Raw genomic sequence first — 17426 nt, forward strand, 5'->3', positions numbered from 1 at the left:
ATGACTGAGAAGAAAAGTACCTGCAGAAAGCAGAAAAACAATACCGGGTGTAACCCTGAAAGTGAGAGATTACTCTGTCCTATAAAGGCGGACAAGAGTCAAAACAAGGGAAAGCAAACTGTCCTCAACAACCCTAGTACAGTGAAGAGTTAAGACTCCGCACCACCATGGCTATCTCTGAACCGGCATAAGGCGGAGCTGGCAAGAGCACCAAAAAGAGGCGCCATCAAAAGGCACATCAATTAAAGTAGTTTGCACAGTCTCCGAAAACCTGGAAGTATGCAACCATGCACACGGACATACAGTTGTGGAAGAGGCCATAGCCCAATCAACAGAATCGGTATCCATACCACAGCAGGTGCTAAGAGTGGCAGCTTGTTGCCCATCACGTAGTAGCGGAACAAGAGCATGCCGGGCTTCCTCCGGAAGGGAGGGCGTGAGGCATTCCATTGAGTCCCACAGGGGGTGGGAGAAACGGGTGAGGACAAAGGTGTTTATAGAGCACAGAGCAGCACTAGAAGAAGAGACAATACGCCTATTACAAGGATCAAATTTGCTTGCCTCTCTCTATGACGGGACAGGAGGGAGAAAAATCAATATTTTGGGTGGCCAAAGCAGCCTGAACCCCAAAGCTCCTCGAAGAGGGATGTCTGAGGAGGGATCCCCAAAGGCCGGGCGATGCCTGTGAGAAATAAAGCGATCCACAGGGGGCAGCGTTTCAGGTTTAGCCCAAACACCCAATAGGATATCGAAAAGACAGTCACTATAAGGAAGTACAGGCTCAGGGTTGGACTGGTCAGGATGTAGAACGCCAATTAAAGAGTAGCTCAAGAATTCAGTGTAACTCTAGTATGATAGAAACTCAATTGAGCATGTCCGCCAGAGCCGAACTCACCTCCGTGGCCAAACCAGGAGGAGACATGAGGCTGAAGAAGATTCCAAGCCACCAGCATCATCCAAGTCAAGTAACCAGTTAGACTGCATAGGTGGTGGAGCTTTCTCCGAAATGGGAGGGTACACACCACGCCATCTATAATACTTCCACAACCATGGGCCTCCGAAGGAAAAACTAGAGGAAGGGAGTCTGAGACCGACAGCTCCATTGGTGCTGTAACTGAAGTCAGTAGACATCAAAAAGGTGATGCCTCGACATCGGAAAGAGCGTTGACAGCACCGCTATGGGAGCCGGCAGACAAGAGCCCGACACCGACATTGGAGTCGACAGACCAGAAGCAAGAACCAAAGGGAGGGGCCTTGATGGGCTGTGCACTGGTGTCGCTAAGGTGTCAGGCAAGGAAGGCTGACCTAAAGCCGGAGGAGAACCCACCGGGGAAGTTACAGGCACACCCTCATCCACTTCCTTGGGGCCTGAGGGCGCTCCAGAGGGAGGTGACAGTTCAAGAATAGAATGAAGAGTTTGAGACTATTGTCTCATCTGGGTCAAAGACGTCCCGGCTGCAGGATAGGTGGGGAGATGCGAGGAAGACCCATGCCCGACACTTCAATAGAAGAATGGGGACAAGCGGTAGGTGACGTGGACGGCGTCACAACTTCGACTGTCGACACAGACTTGCCTCCGGACGTCAAAGGAGAAAGACACATGCAGGAACTTCTCCTAGGCAGACAGCGGGCCTGTCCGTAGAGCGCATAGGGTATCAAGGACAACGGGAAGACTATGATGACTGACATCTACGCTGCAAGGAGCTTCATGCAACGTTTTCTGCGAGCTTTCAGTCAGAGCTGGCTTTAGGAGTAGCACTCTTCAGAGTGATGGTGCCCACCCATGCACCACATGCAAATCTAGAGAGGGTCTATGGCAGACATCTGTCGTCCAAAGGACTCACAAGGCTTGAAACCCAAGGACATTGAAAAAGGGTAGAAAAATGACACTACTCCGTCCCAGAAAAAATGTCAAGTAGGCCCGAAAAACTACTGGAAGAACTGCAGTGTGAGTCCACGTTGTTAGCATGAAAAAGAAGGAACTGACAGCGCATCAGGGAGGGCTACGGAGTTGCTCGACACCCCCTACTAATGTGCAGCAGTACTGCTGAAAATTTTCCAGATCCATTCTGGCACCTGGGGAGGATTCTAAGATAAGGTATCTGCGGCTAGATGTCTCTATCAGATACTGCATAGTTGGAAGGAGATCAGGAATTGTCTTAAAGAGGGGGAGCAGAACTGACTATGTTCAAAGGATTCACAGTGGTCTGGGTGATAATGGATTTGTTAAAAAAGAAGGACAGTCTGGTATTAAGTTATACAAAAGTTTTGAAACTAATCAAATTTCATGCAGTCTGAGGGTATGGCCCTAATTATAAGCTACTTTCTTTTCCTGCAGGAGGTCAGTGACTTGGTGGAAGGGTTTTTGTTTGATTAGGGTGAGCATTGACAGATCTTGAAACAACTCTGGAGTTTTACTCTATTTTAAAAAAAGGAACAGTCACACCGGGCTCGCCAGTCAAGTTTTGCATTTTCCCTGCAAAATTGCACCCTTACCACTACATCTGGGCTATATCCCCTGCCTCAATGGGACCACCCTGTGTGCTCTATCAATGTCTGGTGCTTAAGTGTCTGGATCCACCAAGAGCACCAGAAAAAGGCTCTTTACGTAATCTACGATATTCTGAATGAGACCGACCTGGGGATGTCCTCGATATTGATATTGTTCCTACGGGAATGGTTTTCAAAGTCCTCACACTTTCCTTTGAGGATAAGTTGCCCTTCTAGTGCCAGTAAGGGGCTGTCAAGCTCTTGGTCACTTCAGTTTGTCCATCCACTGTTCTCTCTAAGGTATCTATTCTTCAGCCATATCCACAACCTCCCTGCAGATTTCCTTGAGGTCACCTTTAAGGTCTTCTTTAAAGCCACGGATTTCAAATGTGGGGTCCTCTAATACACGTTAGAGAGCTCTAGGGGCCTTCTCCTCTTCCAAGTGTGTATTGTGCCCAGTTTAGTCACCTTTGGACCCTCCTTGCTTTTCCCCCCAGTTTGTTGTGGCATTTCCTTAATGGATGCTTCTTTTTTTCCCTTCCTCCTGCCACTTCCAGGGATTATTATCAGTTCCAGCAACACTTGGAGGCCTCTCCTGCGTCCCACACAAGTACTCACTTCTACAGTTATCATATGGTTGCTTGCCATGTGTGTAGCCCTGCTGGAGAACACCTCTAGATCCACTGTTGCGGCTTTGTTCTCTGCTGTCCAACTGCCACACAAGCTGCTGCCCTTTAGCACTGGTGATGCCCACCTGTGTGCCTCCTCTTGCTCTGGGTTGTTGCCGATTGAGGGCCACCACAGTGTCCACTGTGCTTCCTAAAGTCCAGCATTGCTATATCTAGGCCCCCACCTTTGGCCACCTTAGCAGTTAATGACACCCGTAAATGCCTTCTCTATTTCTCCAAGGGACACTTGGGGAGTCCATATGAGATGCCTGTTCCGTAAGAAGGCCACTGTCTTCCTGCCCGACTGTGCAGTCAGTGACTGCACACCAATCCTCCTCTGGAATGGGAGCACCCACCTGCTAGTTTCCTCTCTCCAGCTGGCCACCCTCTTATACCCACTATCTTCCAGGCCTCAGTAGCTGCACGGTTGCTTCAAGAGCTGTACAGCTTCTTTTGTCGTAACCTTTGAAGATTCATTTCAGTGTTGTTCCTTTTTGTTATCAACAGTTCACCTATTCCAAAACCATAGCCAACTTGTGACTACATCAGCTTAACACACAAACTGAAGAATAAGGAGGTGTACAAGTATTCTTCGACTGTGGAAGAAGAGACTAACCATTTTATTTTTAGTATTTTGTAAACGATTTAAGCAAGGGAGAACACTTGGTGCCTCATGTAACACTCCTCAGTTGGAAAAGCCCTTCCTGTAAAGTGACTGGATGGGGCTGGGATCAAAAGAGGTTTTGGAGACAGACATGCTTGTAGGAACCTCTATAGTTGCTCTGACAGAGTTCTTCCCTGGCCCAAAAGTAGCATTGTCCTCAAACACTATAAACATCATTTTGCTAGAGTCTGCGTGGCAGTTACAGTAAACTGTAGTACATCAATAAGATTTGAGTAAGATTGAGATAAGACTAACAATGAGGAAAGCTAGTGAAATGCCCGATTACAATTTGGCTTACCACTGGATCATTGACATGCTACTCTGAATCACATGTACATCAGACAAATCCAAGGTGGTGGTCACAATAAATGTGACTGATAAAGAGATCCCAAATTAAGATGATGTACAAGGTAAAACTGGTATCAGGGGCTATGGCTAAAGGATGTGTTGCCTTTACAGCTTATCTGGCTGTGAGTTTAGCTACAAAACACCAGCACTACCATAGTTTACATGACGTCATGTATCCTAGATCTGTGAAGTTTTACATGTTCAAGTGGCAAGTCCTGCCCATTGCAGTTGCAAGGTTTGAACTATACAAGGTCATTAATTAAACTGTTGACATTGTTAACTTGGTTTCCTTTCTGGCAAGGTAAGTGGTAATTGATGTGCTCAGTATACTAGTTATCCCTTTTGTTTCCTTGTAGGTCACTGGCATCGGGGGAAGGCTCAGGGGCTATTCATGCAATGCTGGATCTGTTTTTGTTCTTATAGTCACAGGTTGAAATCACAGTTAATCCACTCAGCCTTTAATTCTTCTGAAGGTCGATAAAATGAGTACTAGTGAATCAGGTAATAATAAAAATGTGTTATTTTGGCACCAAGGCACACTTCACAAATAGATGTTATGTTAGGAGGGATGGTGGGCTCTGGTTGATGGCCCTGTGGCAGCAACATCCTGACATGCCATCTCTCCTGTTGGTCAGTAACTGAAGGAAAATCATTTGGAGGGTAAATCTCAGTTGCTGGTAAAGAATGGAAAGTTTTTTGTTTATTTAGATAACTAAGACTATCTCTTTAGCTGCAGTATAAAGAGCTAACAAAGGATAGGGTTTTCTTTCCTTACATTGTTAATCTTTAACCTACAGAAAGATTTGCTCTGTGTTAGTATGAAGGACATTAATTTTGTGAGGGAGCATTAGAATCTGTATTTTAGTACTCTGGTTCATGTTACCAACATCCAAATCACTATGTTGGGGAATCAGCAGAAATATGGTGATTATTAGGTGTTTTGATTTAGTGTTTATCTAGCATACAGTACAAGCTGGTCTAAATAAGCAAAGAGGAAGAAATGGTGTCATGGGGAAATGGTCTAGTAGACAGAAATGTATGGCTTTCTTCTTCTAAGATCCTTCCATTTCTCTACAGAGGGATACATCTGCAACAACATTTTTTGCACACACACCATAATATACCATACCAAAATATTCCTCTAATGGCATTCTGGAAGGACAGGATGATATCACAGGAACAAAAGCTTTCAACGTTTTATATGGCGGATCTACTGTAATGGAATTCTAATGCTGCATAAACCAGGGCCTTGAGCATATGCCATTTAAATTTCTAAAGAACCACAGTACTCAGAAGTGTTAGAACCTTAACCCATACAAGAAGATGAAACGCCAGGAAAGACTAGATGCCTATTGTATACTATATTTCATCACCATTACGCCTCAGACCCAGCTTTCATCACTATGGGCCCTTTATTACACATGATAAGGATTTTAACTGGTCAATGTGTCAATGATGAACGGACGCCAACAACAAGTGTTGAAAAGAAAAACAAATTCACAATGACTTCCCAATTCAGAATTCGGCCATCACTTATATACCTTCAGAGTCTTGTGATAACCTGCTTCACTTGATTTGCTAGTTTAACATAATACAACACATGTAAGTATGTTGAGAGCAAGCTCCCCCCCTGGGGTATCTTTGTGCTGGTTTACATATTTATTCCTGCAAAACTTAACATGGAAAAACAAGATATCACAGACTATTGTAAAACCTGCTCAGTATTCCAAATATAATTTCTGACTGAGAGGACCAGGGTAAAGGAAAATGGATCAATGCAGATCCCTACACCTAGAACAAAAGGTGGTGGTTTTAGGGAGGGAAAGGACCAGCAAGTCTGAAAGCTGAATAACAAGTAGAGAGAAAGAGCCAATGGAGCAAGGAAATAAGAAAAGTGATGACTTAACCCCGTCGATGCGGATGACAAAGCCAGCTAATCATGGGCGTTACCTGCGCTACGCGGATGACGAGCTGGCTTTGTCACAAACCGCGCATTTTTCAAATTCCAGCGCACAGCGGGAAAATGCGGTAGCGGTTAACAGGACTAATTTTGAACATTCAGAATATAGATTTCGTTTTACTTGCTTGTCTATAGCAATTGGTGAATCATCCACTATTATTTATGCCCAACGTGCATATATTAAAACTCACACAATTATTCATAGTACTATCTTACCGGAGATCCAGACCAGCCTCTTTCCACAGCATATCCATGAGTCGCAACAGTTGAAGTGTTAACATATCCTGTCTTAAATCTGTGAATACAACAAACATTGTTGACTGTCTACTTAAAAACATTATTTCTATAAAACCTACTAAAGAAACCACAAGTAAAAAGGAAATCCAAGAGTAAATGTCTATTTGAGAAAGAATAGTATGGTGAATTAGTGCACTTAATCCACCTTGCTTCCATACAATGGCAAACATTCAATCAATCTCTACCTTTTATGCATTCAAAGCAATTCAAACATAGTACATGGCTCTCCAACTTACATACACATTACAACATAATGTATTTTGCAGTTGATCCTGTTACTACCCACATGTTCTTTTAGATTACCTTTAGAACCATGGCATATTTATGCATGTCCAATAACTTTTCCACCATACATTTTATTTACATATGACCACTATCACTCATTCCTTCCATAGTGCTTACAAAGCAGGATTTTAGCAATACAAGCTGAACACTGATTCAATTATTATGTTTGTCTGCCATGGATGCCCGTTTAAGTGAAACTGGTATACTGACTTTCATTTTGGCCCTTGGATCTTGCTAATTTAGCATGAGCATAGAGTTACAGGCCTGTCCATGGCAATGTGAGGTCCAGGACCGGTCTTGTGACCTCAAGCGGTACACCAATCATGCCCTCATAGTAGGCAGTGATCGAATATGCTTGTCCTTGGTGTATCTGTTGTGGCAACGTACCACTCTTTATAATTTCTAGTATAACAAGATCTTTTTCCAGTGTGTCAAGGAAATGTAGCATACTGTTGAAAGTTCCACTGTTCTGAAAGACCTAAAACCATGTGCTGTTATCCTGTGTGCCTTCTGAGGGTGTTTGTAGTAAGCATTTGCTACATATCTGGTAGCTGGAATGAGTGTGTATGTGTGAGTTGAAGCTAGTAGCATTCATCTTGGATAGTCCTAGTTTAGCATAGCACAAGATGGAGAATGAGGTTAGGTTTCTCAGGCAGTGGGAGAGTACTGCCTGTATTCCAGTGACTCAAGGGTGGCTATCCAGACACTGAAGTGAGGAACAAGGCGACTTTCATAAATGCTATAAAGCAAACAGCTGCTGATTTGTTGATCAAGAGGCAAGGGATGGGGCTCAATTAATCAATCAGGGGAATTGTAAGCGTGCTACTCACCTGTGAGGGTCTCAAGGCGCTGAGAGGGGGCTGGGGGGGTCCGCAGATCTGTTTAGCCGAAGAGCCAGTTCTTGAGGGTCTTCTTGAAGGTGTTCAGGCAAGGGGTGTGTCTGATGTCTGCAGGTAGCTCGTTCCAGGTCTTGGATGCAATGTGAGAGAAGGATCTTCTGCCTGCTCTGGCTCTGTGGATGCGCTGGGTTTCGCCCAGTGCGAGGTTCGAAGATCGGAGTAGGTGGAAGTTGATTCTGTCGTTGGGGTATTTGGGTCAGTTGTTGTGAAGGCATTTGTAGGAGTGAGTGAGGATTCTGAAGGTGACTCTTTTCTCCACAGGGAGCCAGTGGAGTCTTCGTAGGTGTTGGCTGATGTGTTCCTGCCGGGGGATGCCGAGGACTAGTCTGGCGGGGGGTGTTCTGTTGTGTCTGGAGTTTGCAGAGTAGGGACTTGTTGATGCTGGCGTAGACTAGGTTTCCATAGTCCAGTCTGCTGGTAATGAGTGTGTGGGTGACTGTCTTCCTTGACTCAGGGGGGAGACAGTAAATTCTGTTATTAAAATTTAGGAAAAGTTGAGTAAATTCTGTTATTAAAGTTGATGAATTTTCTTTGCCAGACTTCCCCTTTTATCTGATCCTCATTACGGCTTCAGGAAGGCTGATTGTGACCAGGTGCTAAGAACTCACCACAATGTTCCAGTCCCATGTTGTTCTTGACCAAGGAAGGGGGTGCGCCCCAGAGTACTTGAAGAGATGTGTAACCAGGGCTGGTAGCTCAGTGACAACCAGTCTCCCATGAGGGAAGGGGTGTCACCTGAAATCACCATTTTCTATTGCAAATGCTGAGGATGTACCTGAACACCTCAATACACACAGGGACCTTGGGTCTAGTGAGGTGTGAAACTGCAAAAATAGGGACTAGCTTACGGGGGAGGGGGTTAGTTTTCAGGACGGTTTCCCTAACCCACCGGTGGTGGCATGCTTAATCATTGGGAATCCTCCTCCACCATGAGGCCTGGTCATGGTGCGGGCTACAACCCCCTCACTGCGAGGGAGGAGCTCAGGGATATTTTAATGGAGGCGTTATTACTAAGACCCAACGTGAGCTAACAGGGTGTCGTGAAGTGTGCAGTGCTAGTGAAATGGTGAGTTAAAACAAACTACAAGGTTCACCTTTTAACCTTTATTCTGGTGACCCCGCTCTAGGACTAAAAACAGAGATGTACGACTGAAATCATTAGATTCAGTCGTACTAAATAGTGATCAACATATTTCAGCAAATGACCTGGCCAGTGTTGTGGCTTTCTTCATGTCCGCTAAATAGCTACTGCCATGAAAGGTGAGATTACATAAGTCAAACAAAAAAATACATTGGTTATATTTGCTTGCAATACAAAACCAGTGATCCGGAGGAATCAGGAAGGCGGATTCACCGGTAAGACCTGTGGGAGAGGACATAAGCAACATACCAAGCATTTAAGTCAGTTTATGAAAGTGGTAAATAGCAGCTCATGTTCGGCAGTTCAGCATTGTGAGAATCAAGGCACTCTTAGACATGGTCTGATTCATCAAAACAACATCAACAGTAAAAGAAACATCAGCAGTATGTCTTCTCACAGAGGCATGGCGCATGTTGTTTCAATCTAACATTTACTGTGATGACACCCACTCACCTGCAACAGTCAGGCATCATGACCCATCTGTCCTTGGCAAGTTGCCTAGGGTACAAATGCAGCTCCAACCTGTTTGGTAAAGGTTGTGGCGTTAGTTACACATCAACGATGAGGTGATAGCGACAAGCATAAATAAAGGGAGGGTTGGAGGGGAGCAGAGACCAGTTTAATGCAGTGTGAAGTAGAATCCATATTGCCAAATCGCTGGTCATCCAATTATCGTGTTTTTACCAGCCTGGCGCGGAGGGTGAACAAAAGAAAATGGGAGGTGAATTTTTTATTTTCCGCAGGGGAAGAGCATGTTATGGAGCTCATGATACCCACTTAGGAGACATTAAAATAACATTAAAAAGTATGATTCATTTGCTATATGCCATGATCGTTGTAAACTCAGCGAGCAACAGTGCGTTATTAATTAGCCATGATCTAATTCAAACACCGGCATGTATAGGTCAAGGTGTAAGGAATGGCATGCTATCAGTGACCAGGGGCAGGATGATCACACACAAGGGGTAAATAGAGTACACTACTACAACAAAGGAAAATTCTCCAATTTGTGAAAACTGCCCTCACTCACATACCGAAGTATGTGACATGCTTCATCATAGGGCCTGCTACAAACGCCCTGGTGTAGCCACATCCAGGGCGGAGCATTATGGAGGGGGAAAAAATAATAAATTTCACGCTACAGAGACGTACAACACAGTCAGTCAATACGTACAACGTGTGTAGATGAGGGGCAGGATGCCATTAGTGTACGGCACAGTCAGAGTACCTATGATGGCTTGCGCTAAATAGGTGGAGGCAAAAAGCTGGAGCCATTATTGTATGGCTTTTCCGATTTACGGGACACGTGTCTGTTCTGGAAGTGGCTACGTACCAAGGACATCTAATCGATGGGATGCAGATGTACGGCCGTCAATGTGACAGACAGCAAAGAAATCCCAGGGTTAGAATTGTAAAGGAGTCACTTACTGCTCTAGGGCGAGGAGCTTCTGGAGCTTCATCACTCAAACATGAAAGTCAGCAGAGTGTGGGTGGAATTCAGGAAGTTATACAGGATGGGATCCCTGAACAAACTTCCATTTCCCGGTTAGTTGTCCCAAGGCATGCAGGGACTTGTAGTCACACACCAGATTACGGGAGAAAAAGGTTTTTTCTTTTGTTGTTGTCCTGATGCATGCTGGGACTTGTGGTTTAAGATAGCATCAAGCAACGTAGAACAGACCTGCTCCCTGAATGTCATGTGAGCACAGGGATATATGAATGATTGCCACATAAAAGTATCCCATTGGATTTCAGGAGGGATAATGAAAAACGGGACCTATGGAGAAGAAACATTGGTCATTTAAAATATTTTTTTTGATAGAGTTTCATATGGAGCTAACTAGACCCGAAGATATCAGGTATCTGAGCGCTTTACATGAGCACCAGTTTCGCTACACAAGGACGCATTCATTTTTGTTAGGTACAGGGAGATTAAGCGATTTGCCCAGAATCACAATATGTTGAGCGTCTGTGCCGAGAATCCCGGTTCCCCAGCTTCAAGGTCGACCGCTCTAGCCGCAAGGCTACATCATCTCCCCACTTGATGTGGGTTACGTAGTATATGTGCCGAAAGTATCTAAAGCTTAAGCTCAGCCTGGCACCAAAACCGCCCCACTGTGGTTGGTCTTATACATCAGCTTGTGTATCAAAAACTGGGACTAAATGGAAACAACACAATACTTAACTTGATGAGGGATACGTAGTCTGTGTGCCAAAGTATGTAACATGTAAGCTCAAAATGGCATCAAAAACACCCCACTTTGATTGTTCTTATCCATCAGCTAATGTATTTATAGTGTTATCGTGCCTAGTTCAGAAGTAGGGGTAACTGCGCATCCAGCATGTTTGCTCTCTAATCGAATCGGTATGGCTACTATTGGACTGCATCTACATATTAGGTCTATCTTCTATTACACCTTATTAATTACAAGAATGTTAGGTTAGCCAAGGTATTTCATCATTCAACCCAGTCTATGCAGTGCCCTAGTCTAAATACCCATCTCTGTTCTATTCTTAGCAACCTCTTAGTCAGGTTGGGTGTCATAGGGGACAAGTTTGGTTTGTCCAGAACTAGCCAACTCAAGCTATCTACTTGGTAGTTCTTTTCTAAAAGTGTTTCGTGAGTTTCGCTGCCTGCTTCTCACACCTTTTGGTGCCCTTATGCTCGGATATTCAAATTCTTACTTTGAGGGTGGTCATACTCATGTATTTGAGTCCGCGTGTGCAGGTAATGAAATGTATTGCTCTCTCACTATTACAATTAGTATGATGCCTAAGTACCAAGGGTTTATCAGTGCCTATGTCAATCGTTTTCGTTGTAGTAGTCTAGGCGCATCCCCACATGGATAATGTCATTGCACTGGAGGGAGACCCCAAAGCGTGTTCTGCTTCATAGACCTGTCTGGACATGGTCTATTATGTCAGATTGTCTCTGAAATTGCAACTACGTTTGAAGGCAGACATAGGTTTTTGTAAGGATTGTTTATTAAGGATGTGCCAGTTCTTGTGAATCACCTTTTTCACCTGGTTTGATAGGGTGCAGAAGGTGTCTTTAATCAGGTAAGTGACGAAACGTCCCGGCATGCCTCGGAACTCACCAGGAAATGGTAGTTTGCTCAGGAATCCCATCCTGCACAACTTCTAGCATTCCAGCCGCATTTGGCTGACATTCCTGTTCGAGTGCTGACGTTCCAGAAGCTCCACACGCAAGAGCGGTAAGCAACTCCTTTACAATTCTAACCCCGGGATTTCTTTGCAGTCTGTCACATTGACGGGCATATATCTGCATGCCATTGATTAGACGTCCTTGGTACGTAGCTGCTTCCAGAGCAAACGCGTGCCCAGTACATCTGCAGGCCATTGATTAAAGGTTCTTGGTATGTAGCCGCTTCCAAGGCACACGCCTGTCCTGTAAATCAGAAAAACAATAAAATAATCGCTCAGGCTTTTTGCCTCCACCTATTTAGCGACAGCCATCATGGGTACTCCTACGGTGCCTCACACTAATTGACCCTGTCCCTGGTCACTGATAGCATGGGATTCCCTACACCTTGACCTATACATGCCAGTGTTTGAATTAGATCATGACTAATTAATTACACACTGTTGCTCGCAGAGTTTTCAATGATCATGGCATATAGCAAAAGATTCATGCTTTTTAATGCTATTTTAATGTCTCCTAAGTGTGTATCACGAGCTCCAAAACATGCTCTTCCCCTGCGGAGAATAATGAATATGCTACTTACCAGTATGCATCTGTTCTTGGCATGTAGGGCTGCTAACATTCATATCTTAGCATTAGATCGCCGCCTAGTGTTGGGTCCGGATGATCGCACATTGTTGTCCTGGAAGAGTCTTCGAAGTATCCTGAGATAGGTGGCTCCTCCCCTGGACTACAGTGCGCATGGGCATCGGCTCCATCCCCAGATTGTTTTTCGCCATTGTGGCAGAAGATGGAGTGAAAAGTGTAAAGGATGTCCATGCTAATAAGTGAATACAATAGTATATCTGCAGCTGCGACAGGCACCGGGGAGGAGGGTGGGCGATATGAATGTTAGCAGCCCTACATGCCAAGAACAGATGCATACTGGTAAGTAGCATATTCAGTTCGAGGCATGTGGGCTGCTAAATTCATATCTTAGCATAGAATACATAGCAGTCCCTCCATCAGCGGCGGTTGCCCGTGCCAGCTGCAGAAACCTGAAAGAGTGTCTTGAGAACAGCCTGTCCTACAGCAGCTTGCTGCTTGGAATGTACGTCAACACAGTAGTGTTTTGTAAAGGTATGTGGTGTAACCCACGTGGCTGCTCTGCAAATATCCTCTAAAGGAATGTTCCCTAGGAAAGCCATGGATGCCCCCAGTTTGCGTGTGGAGTGCGCCCTTGGGGGTATCGTTAAAGTGCGCTTGGCCTTTTGATAACATATTTGGATGCACTTAACAATCCACCTGGCTATTCCTGCTTTGGAAATAGGGTTGCCTTTGTGTTGTGGTGCGAAGGCAACAAAAAGTTGTTTTGTCTTTCTAAAGGGTTGTGTCCTGTCTATGTAGTACATCAACGCCCTCCGTACGTCTAACGTATGGAGCATTCTTTCCACCACCGTTTGTGGGTTTTGGAAGAATGCCGGTAAGTCAATAGTTTGGTTGAGATGAAACTGTGACACCACCTTCGGAAGGAATTTGGGGTTAGTACGTAGCACTACCCTATTTGGATGAATCTGAATGAATGGCTCTTGGATTGTGAGCGCTTGCAGCTCACTAACACGCCGTAGCGACGTGATAGCGATTAGGAAAGCTACTTTCCACGTTAGGAACTGGAGTTCACACGAGTGCAGTGGCTCAAAAGGTGGTCCCATTAGTCGGGTGAGGACCACATTGAGGTTCCACACCGGAGCTGGTGGTGTTCTTGGGGGAATGACTCGTTTCAGACCTTCAAGGAAAGCTTTAATGGCAGGCACTCTGAAGACAGAGAGATGCTGCCTGTTCTGAAGATAAGCCGCTATGGCGGATAGATGTATCCGAATGGAAGTGTACGCTAGATTGCACTTGTAAAGATGCAACAGATAGCAAATGATGTTAGGGATAGATGCATCTAGCGGGTTGATGTCATTGGCTGTACAGTAAATGACAAAACGCTTCCATTTCGCAGCATAGCATGCTCTGGTAGTTGGCTTCCTAGCCTCCTTGATGATGTCCATGCATTCCGGAGGTAGGTTAAGGTATCCAAACTCTAGGACTTCAGGAGCCAGATTGCCAGGTTGAGCTGTTGCGGATCTGGATGCTGAATTTCTCCATGGTTCTGCGTCAAAAGACTGGGCGTGAGGCGCAGTCTTTGATGCGGCACCACTGAGAGTTCGAGGAACGTGGTGTACCATGCTTGGCGTGCCCACGTTGGAGCAACTAGGATGAGAGTCATCGCGTGCTGCCTTAGCTTTCTCGCGACCAGCGGTATCAGAGGGGCTGGTGGAAAAGCGTACGCAAATTTGCCTGACCAGTTCATCCATATCGCATTGCCCTGCGACTGTGGGTGAGGGAACCTGGCGGCAAAGTGTTGGCATTTTGCGTTTTCTTTTGTGGCAAACAGGTCTATCTCCGGATGACCCCACTGCTGGAAGTACGGGTGGAGTACAGATGGGTGTAACTCCCACTCGTGCATTTGATGGCTGTATCTGCTGAGCAGATCCGCCATCTGATTGTCCTTGCCCGGGAGGTGTTCCGCCATGAGGAAAATGTTCCTCTGAATGGCCCACTTCCACATGCCCTGAGCCAGATGAGACAGCTGTGGCGAGTGGGTGCCCCCCGTTTCTGAATGTAGTACATCGCGGTCATGTTGTCCGTCCGGACTAACACTACCTTGTTGCACAGATGTACAATGAAGGACTTGAGCGCCATGAAGATTGCCATCAGTTCCAGATAGTTGATGTGCATCTTCTGTTGCTGCGTCGTCCATAGTCCCTGCACTGTGTAAGTGAGCAGATGAGCTCCCCATCCCTGTAGAGATGCGTCCGTTGTCAGGATAATTTGTGGCACTGGCTCCTGGAACAGTCGGCCCTTGCAAAGGTTGTGTGGAGTCCACCAATGCAGAGAGTTGTATGCCCGACTGGTAACCAACACTAGGTCTGTCAATTGTCCCTGAGCCTGTGTCCACTGATTTGCTAAGCATTCCTGGAGCGGACGCATATGCAACCGTGCGTGAGGGACTATGAAGATGCAGGAGGCCATCATGCCAATCAACTGCATGAACACTCTCGCTGGAAGTGAGTGTTGTGGTCTGAACTTTTGGATTAGAGACTGCATGCTGTCTATCCTGACTTGGTTTGGCTGAGCCATGGCCGTCAGGGTATTGATCGTCGCACCTAGAAACTGCCGGACATGTGCCGGCTGAAGATGCGACTTTGGGTAGTTCAACGAGAAGCCCAGATCGTGAAGGAGGTGAATGGTAGTTGACATGTCCGCGGCGCACTGTTGTTCCGACTTGGCCTGAACGAGCCAGTCGTCTAGGTAGGGGTAGACATGAATGTTCTGCCTCCTGAGGTGCGCTGCTACTGTCGCCAGACACTTGGTAAACACTCTTGGGGCTGTGGTCACTCCGAAGGGTAGGACTTTGAACTGATAATGCTTGCCTTGGATAGTGAATCTGAGGTATTTCCTGTGGGACGGGTGTAGTGGAATGTGGAAATAAGCATCCTTGAGATCTAAGGTTGCTAAGAAGTCCCCTTGGTTTAACAAGGGAAGAATTTGTTGCAGTGTAAGCATATGGAAGTGTTCTGATAGTATGTACAGGTTGAGGGGACGTAGATCTAGAATGGGTCTGAGAGATCCGTCCTTCTTTGGAATAAGGAAGTACAGGGAATATACCCCTGTGCCTTCCTCTCCCACCGGCACGAGCTCGATTGCGCCTTTTTGCAGCATCACCACTACTTCCTGCTGCAATAAGTGCAAGTGCTCTGCGGACATAGGCCTTTGCCTTGGCGGGATGTTGGGTGGAGTGGATTTCAACTCTAGGCAATAACCATACTGGACTAGTTGTCGCACCCACCTGTCTGTGGTGATGTTTCTCCAGACGGGCAGGAATTGCTGCAGTCTCCCCCCGACAGGTGTTAAGTGGTCGGGGGGCAGCGACAGAGAGTCACTGTTTGCTTGGGGTAGAGGAGCGGGAGCTGTTGTTTCCTCTGCCGCGACCTCTGGTGCTGTTATTTCTGTAACCTCCCTTGTTCTGTTTTGTGAACGAGGATTGTGCTCCACCTCTTGAGAACTGAGATTGTTGACCCATTTGTCCTCTGGTGACTCCACGTGCACCTGAGCGACGAAAATTGCTGCCACGAAACTGTTGTGACTGTAGGGCCCCCATGGACTTAGCAGTTTCTGTGTCTTTTTTTATTTTTTCTAGGGTGGTGTCAACATCTGGACCAAACAGACTATCAGGATTGACTGGCTGATTAAGAATGGTTGTCTGAATATCTGGTTTAAACCCCGAGATGCGGAGCCACGCCTGTCGTCTCAGCATAACGCTAGTGTTGATAGCTCTAGCAGCTGTGTCTGCGGCGTCAAGTGCACACTTGATGGCTGCGTTTGAGATTAGCTTCCCTTCCTCAATAAGCAGTTTGGTGCCTTCTTGGAACTTTGGAGGCAGGTGTTGTATAACCTGTTCTAGGGTGTCGTAATGCGCCCTATCGTAACGTGCTAAGAGTGCTTGTGTATTGGCAATGCGCCAAAAGTTTGCGGCCTGTGCAGCTACTCTTTTGCCCCCTGCCTCTAGCACTTTGGACTCCTTATCCGGGGGAGGAGCTTCACCCGTCGTCTGGGAGTTGGCACGTTTCCTGGCATTGGCGACCACAAGAGAGTCCAGTGGCAACTGTCCCCGAATGTATGCGGGGTCCGCAGGTGCAGGTCTGTACTTCTTTTCAATACGTGGATTGACCACTCGTGCTCTGGTAGGCTCCTTAAATATGTCCCCAGCATGCTTGAGGACTCCTTTAAGCATAGGCAGCGTCTTTACTGTCCTTTCAGAGACTGAAAATGTGTCGAAAAGGAAGTCTTCCTCTATCGGGTCAGCATGCATGTCCACATCATGATTGGCTGCCGCCCTCTCAATTAGTGCATGAAAACCTGCTGAATCCTCAGTTGGGGATGCACGTGCATTAAAAAGCTGCCGGTCCTGCCCCACACTTTGGGTGCCCTGGTCACCAGTGTCATCATATGAATCCGGTTGTGCATCTGGTTCATTGATAGGGAAATTGTATTGTTCGTCCTCATCATACCCCTCACCCGCAGAGTGTTCTGGTGAGGGAGTAGGGCTCCGTCTCGGAGGAGGCTGGATTGGTTCCATGAGGCCTGAAGCGTCAAGGGGCACCCTTTTCTTTTTCAGTGGGATGACATATGAGTCCACTGACTCTGAAGTGATTTTTCTCTTATAGAGGGTCAATTTGCCTGTGTCAGCGTCGATGAAATGCTCTGAATCATCCTCTGATTCGAGTACCCGACGTGGAAGTGGGCCAGCCGTTGAAGAAACCGTCTTCTTTGGTGCCGATTTGGTGGAAAAGGCTTTCGGCGCCTCCTTCGGCGGCAAAATAAAGAGAAGTTTGCCAGAAGGCTTTGCTGGATTGTCCTTTTGCGCCTGCGGCGATGATATCGGAGCCGACGGAGCAGAGGCCTTCTCCCTGATTCTCTGTAGTG

At 46.2% G+C, this 17426-nt stretch overlaps 1 protein-coding gene across 7 annotated transcripts in view; it reads right to left on the reverse strand.

Annotated features, from left to right (window-relative positions):
- PIK3CB (phosphatidylinositol-4,5-bisphosphate 3-kinase catalytic subunit beta) overlaps positions 1–17426 on the reverse strand; it is a 999444-nt gene that overhangs the window by 92004 nt on the left and 890014 nt on the right. For all 7 annotated transcript variants that reach the window (XM_078666107.1, XM_078666113.1, XM_078666108.1 and 4 more), the window contains one exon: positions 6347–6425. In XM_078666107.1, coding sequence (XP_078522233.1) covers positions 6347–6425 — 79 coding nt within the window. The remainder of the gene's footprint in view (positions 1–6346; positions 6426–17426) is intronic.

The sequence above is a fragment of the Lissotriton helveticus genome, chromosome 11 (genome assembly GCF_964261635.1).
Source record: "Lissotriton helveticus chromosome 11, aLisHel1.1, whole genome shotgun sequence".
In the NCBI taxonomy this organism is placed as follows: Eukaryota; Metazoa; Chordata; class Amphibia; order Caudata; family Salamandridae; genus Lissotriton; species Lissotriton helveticus.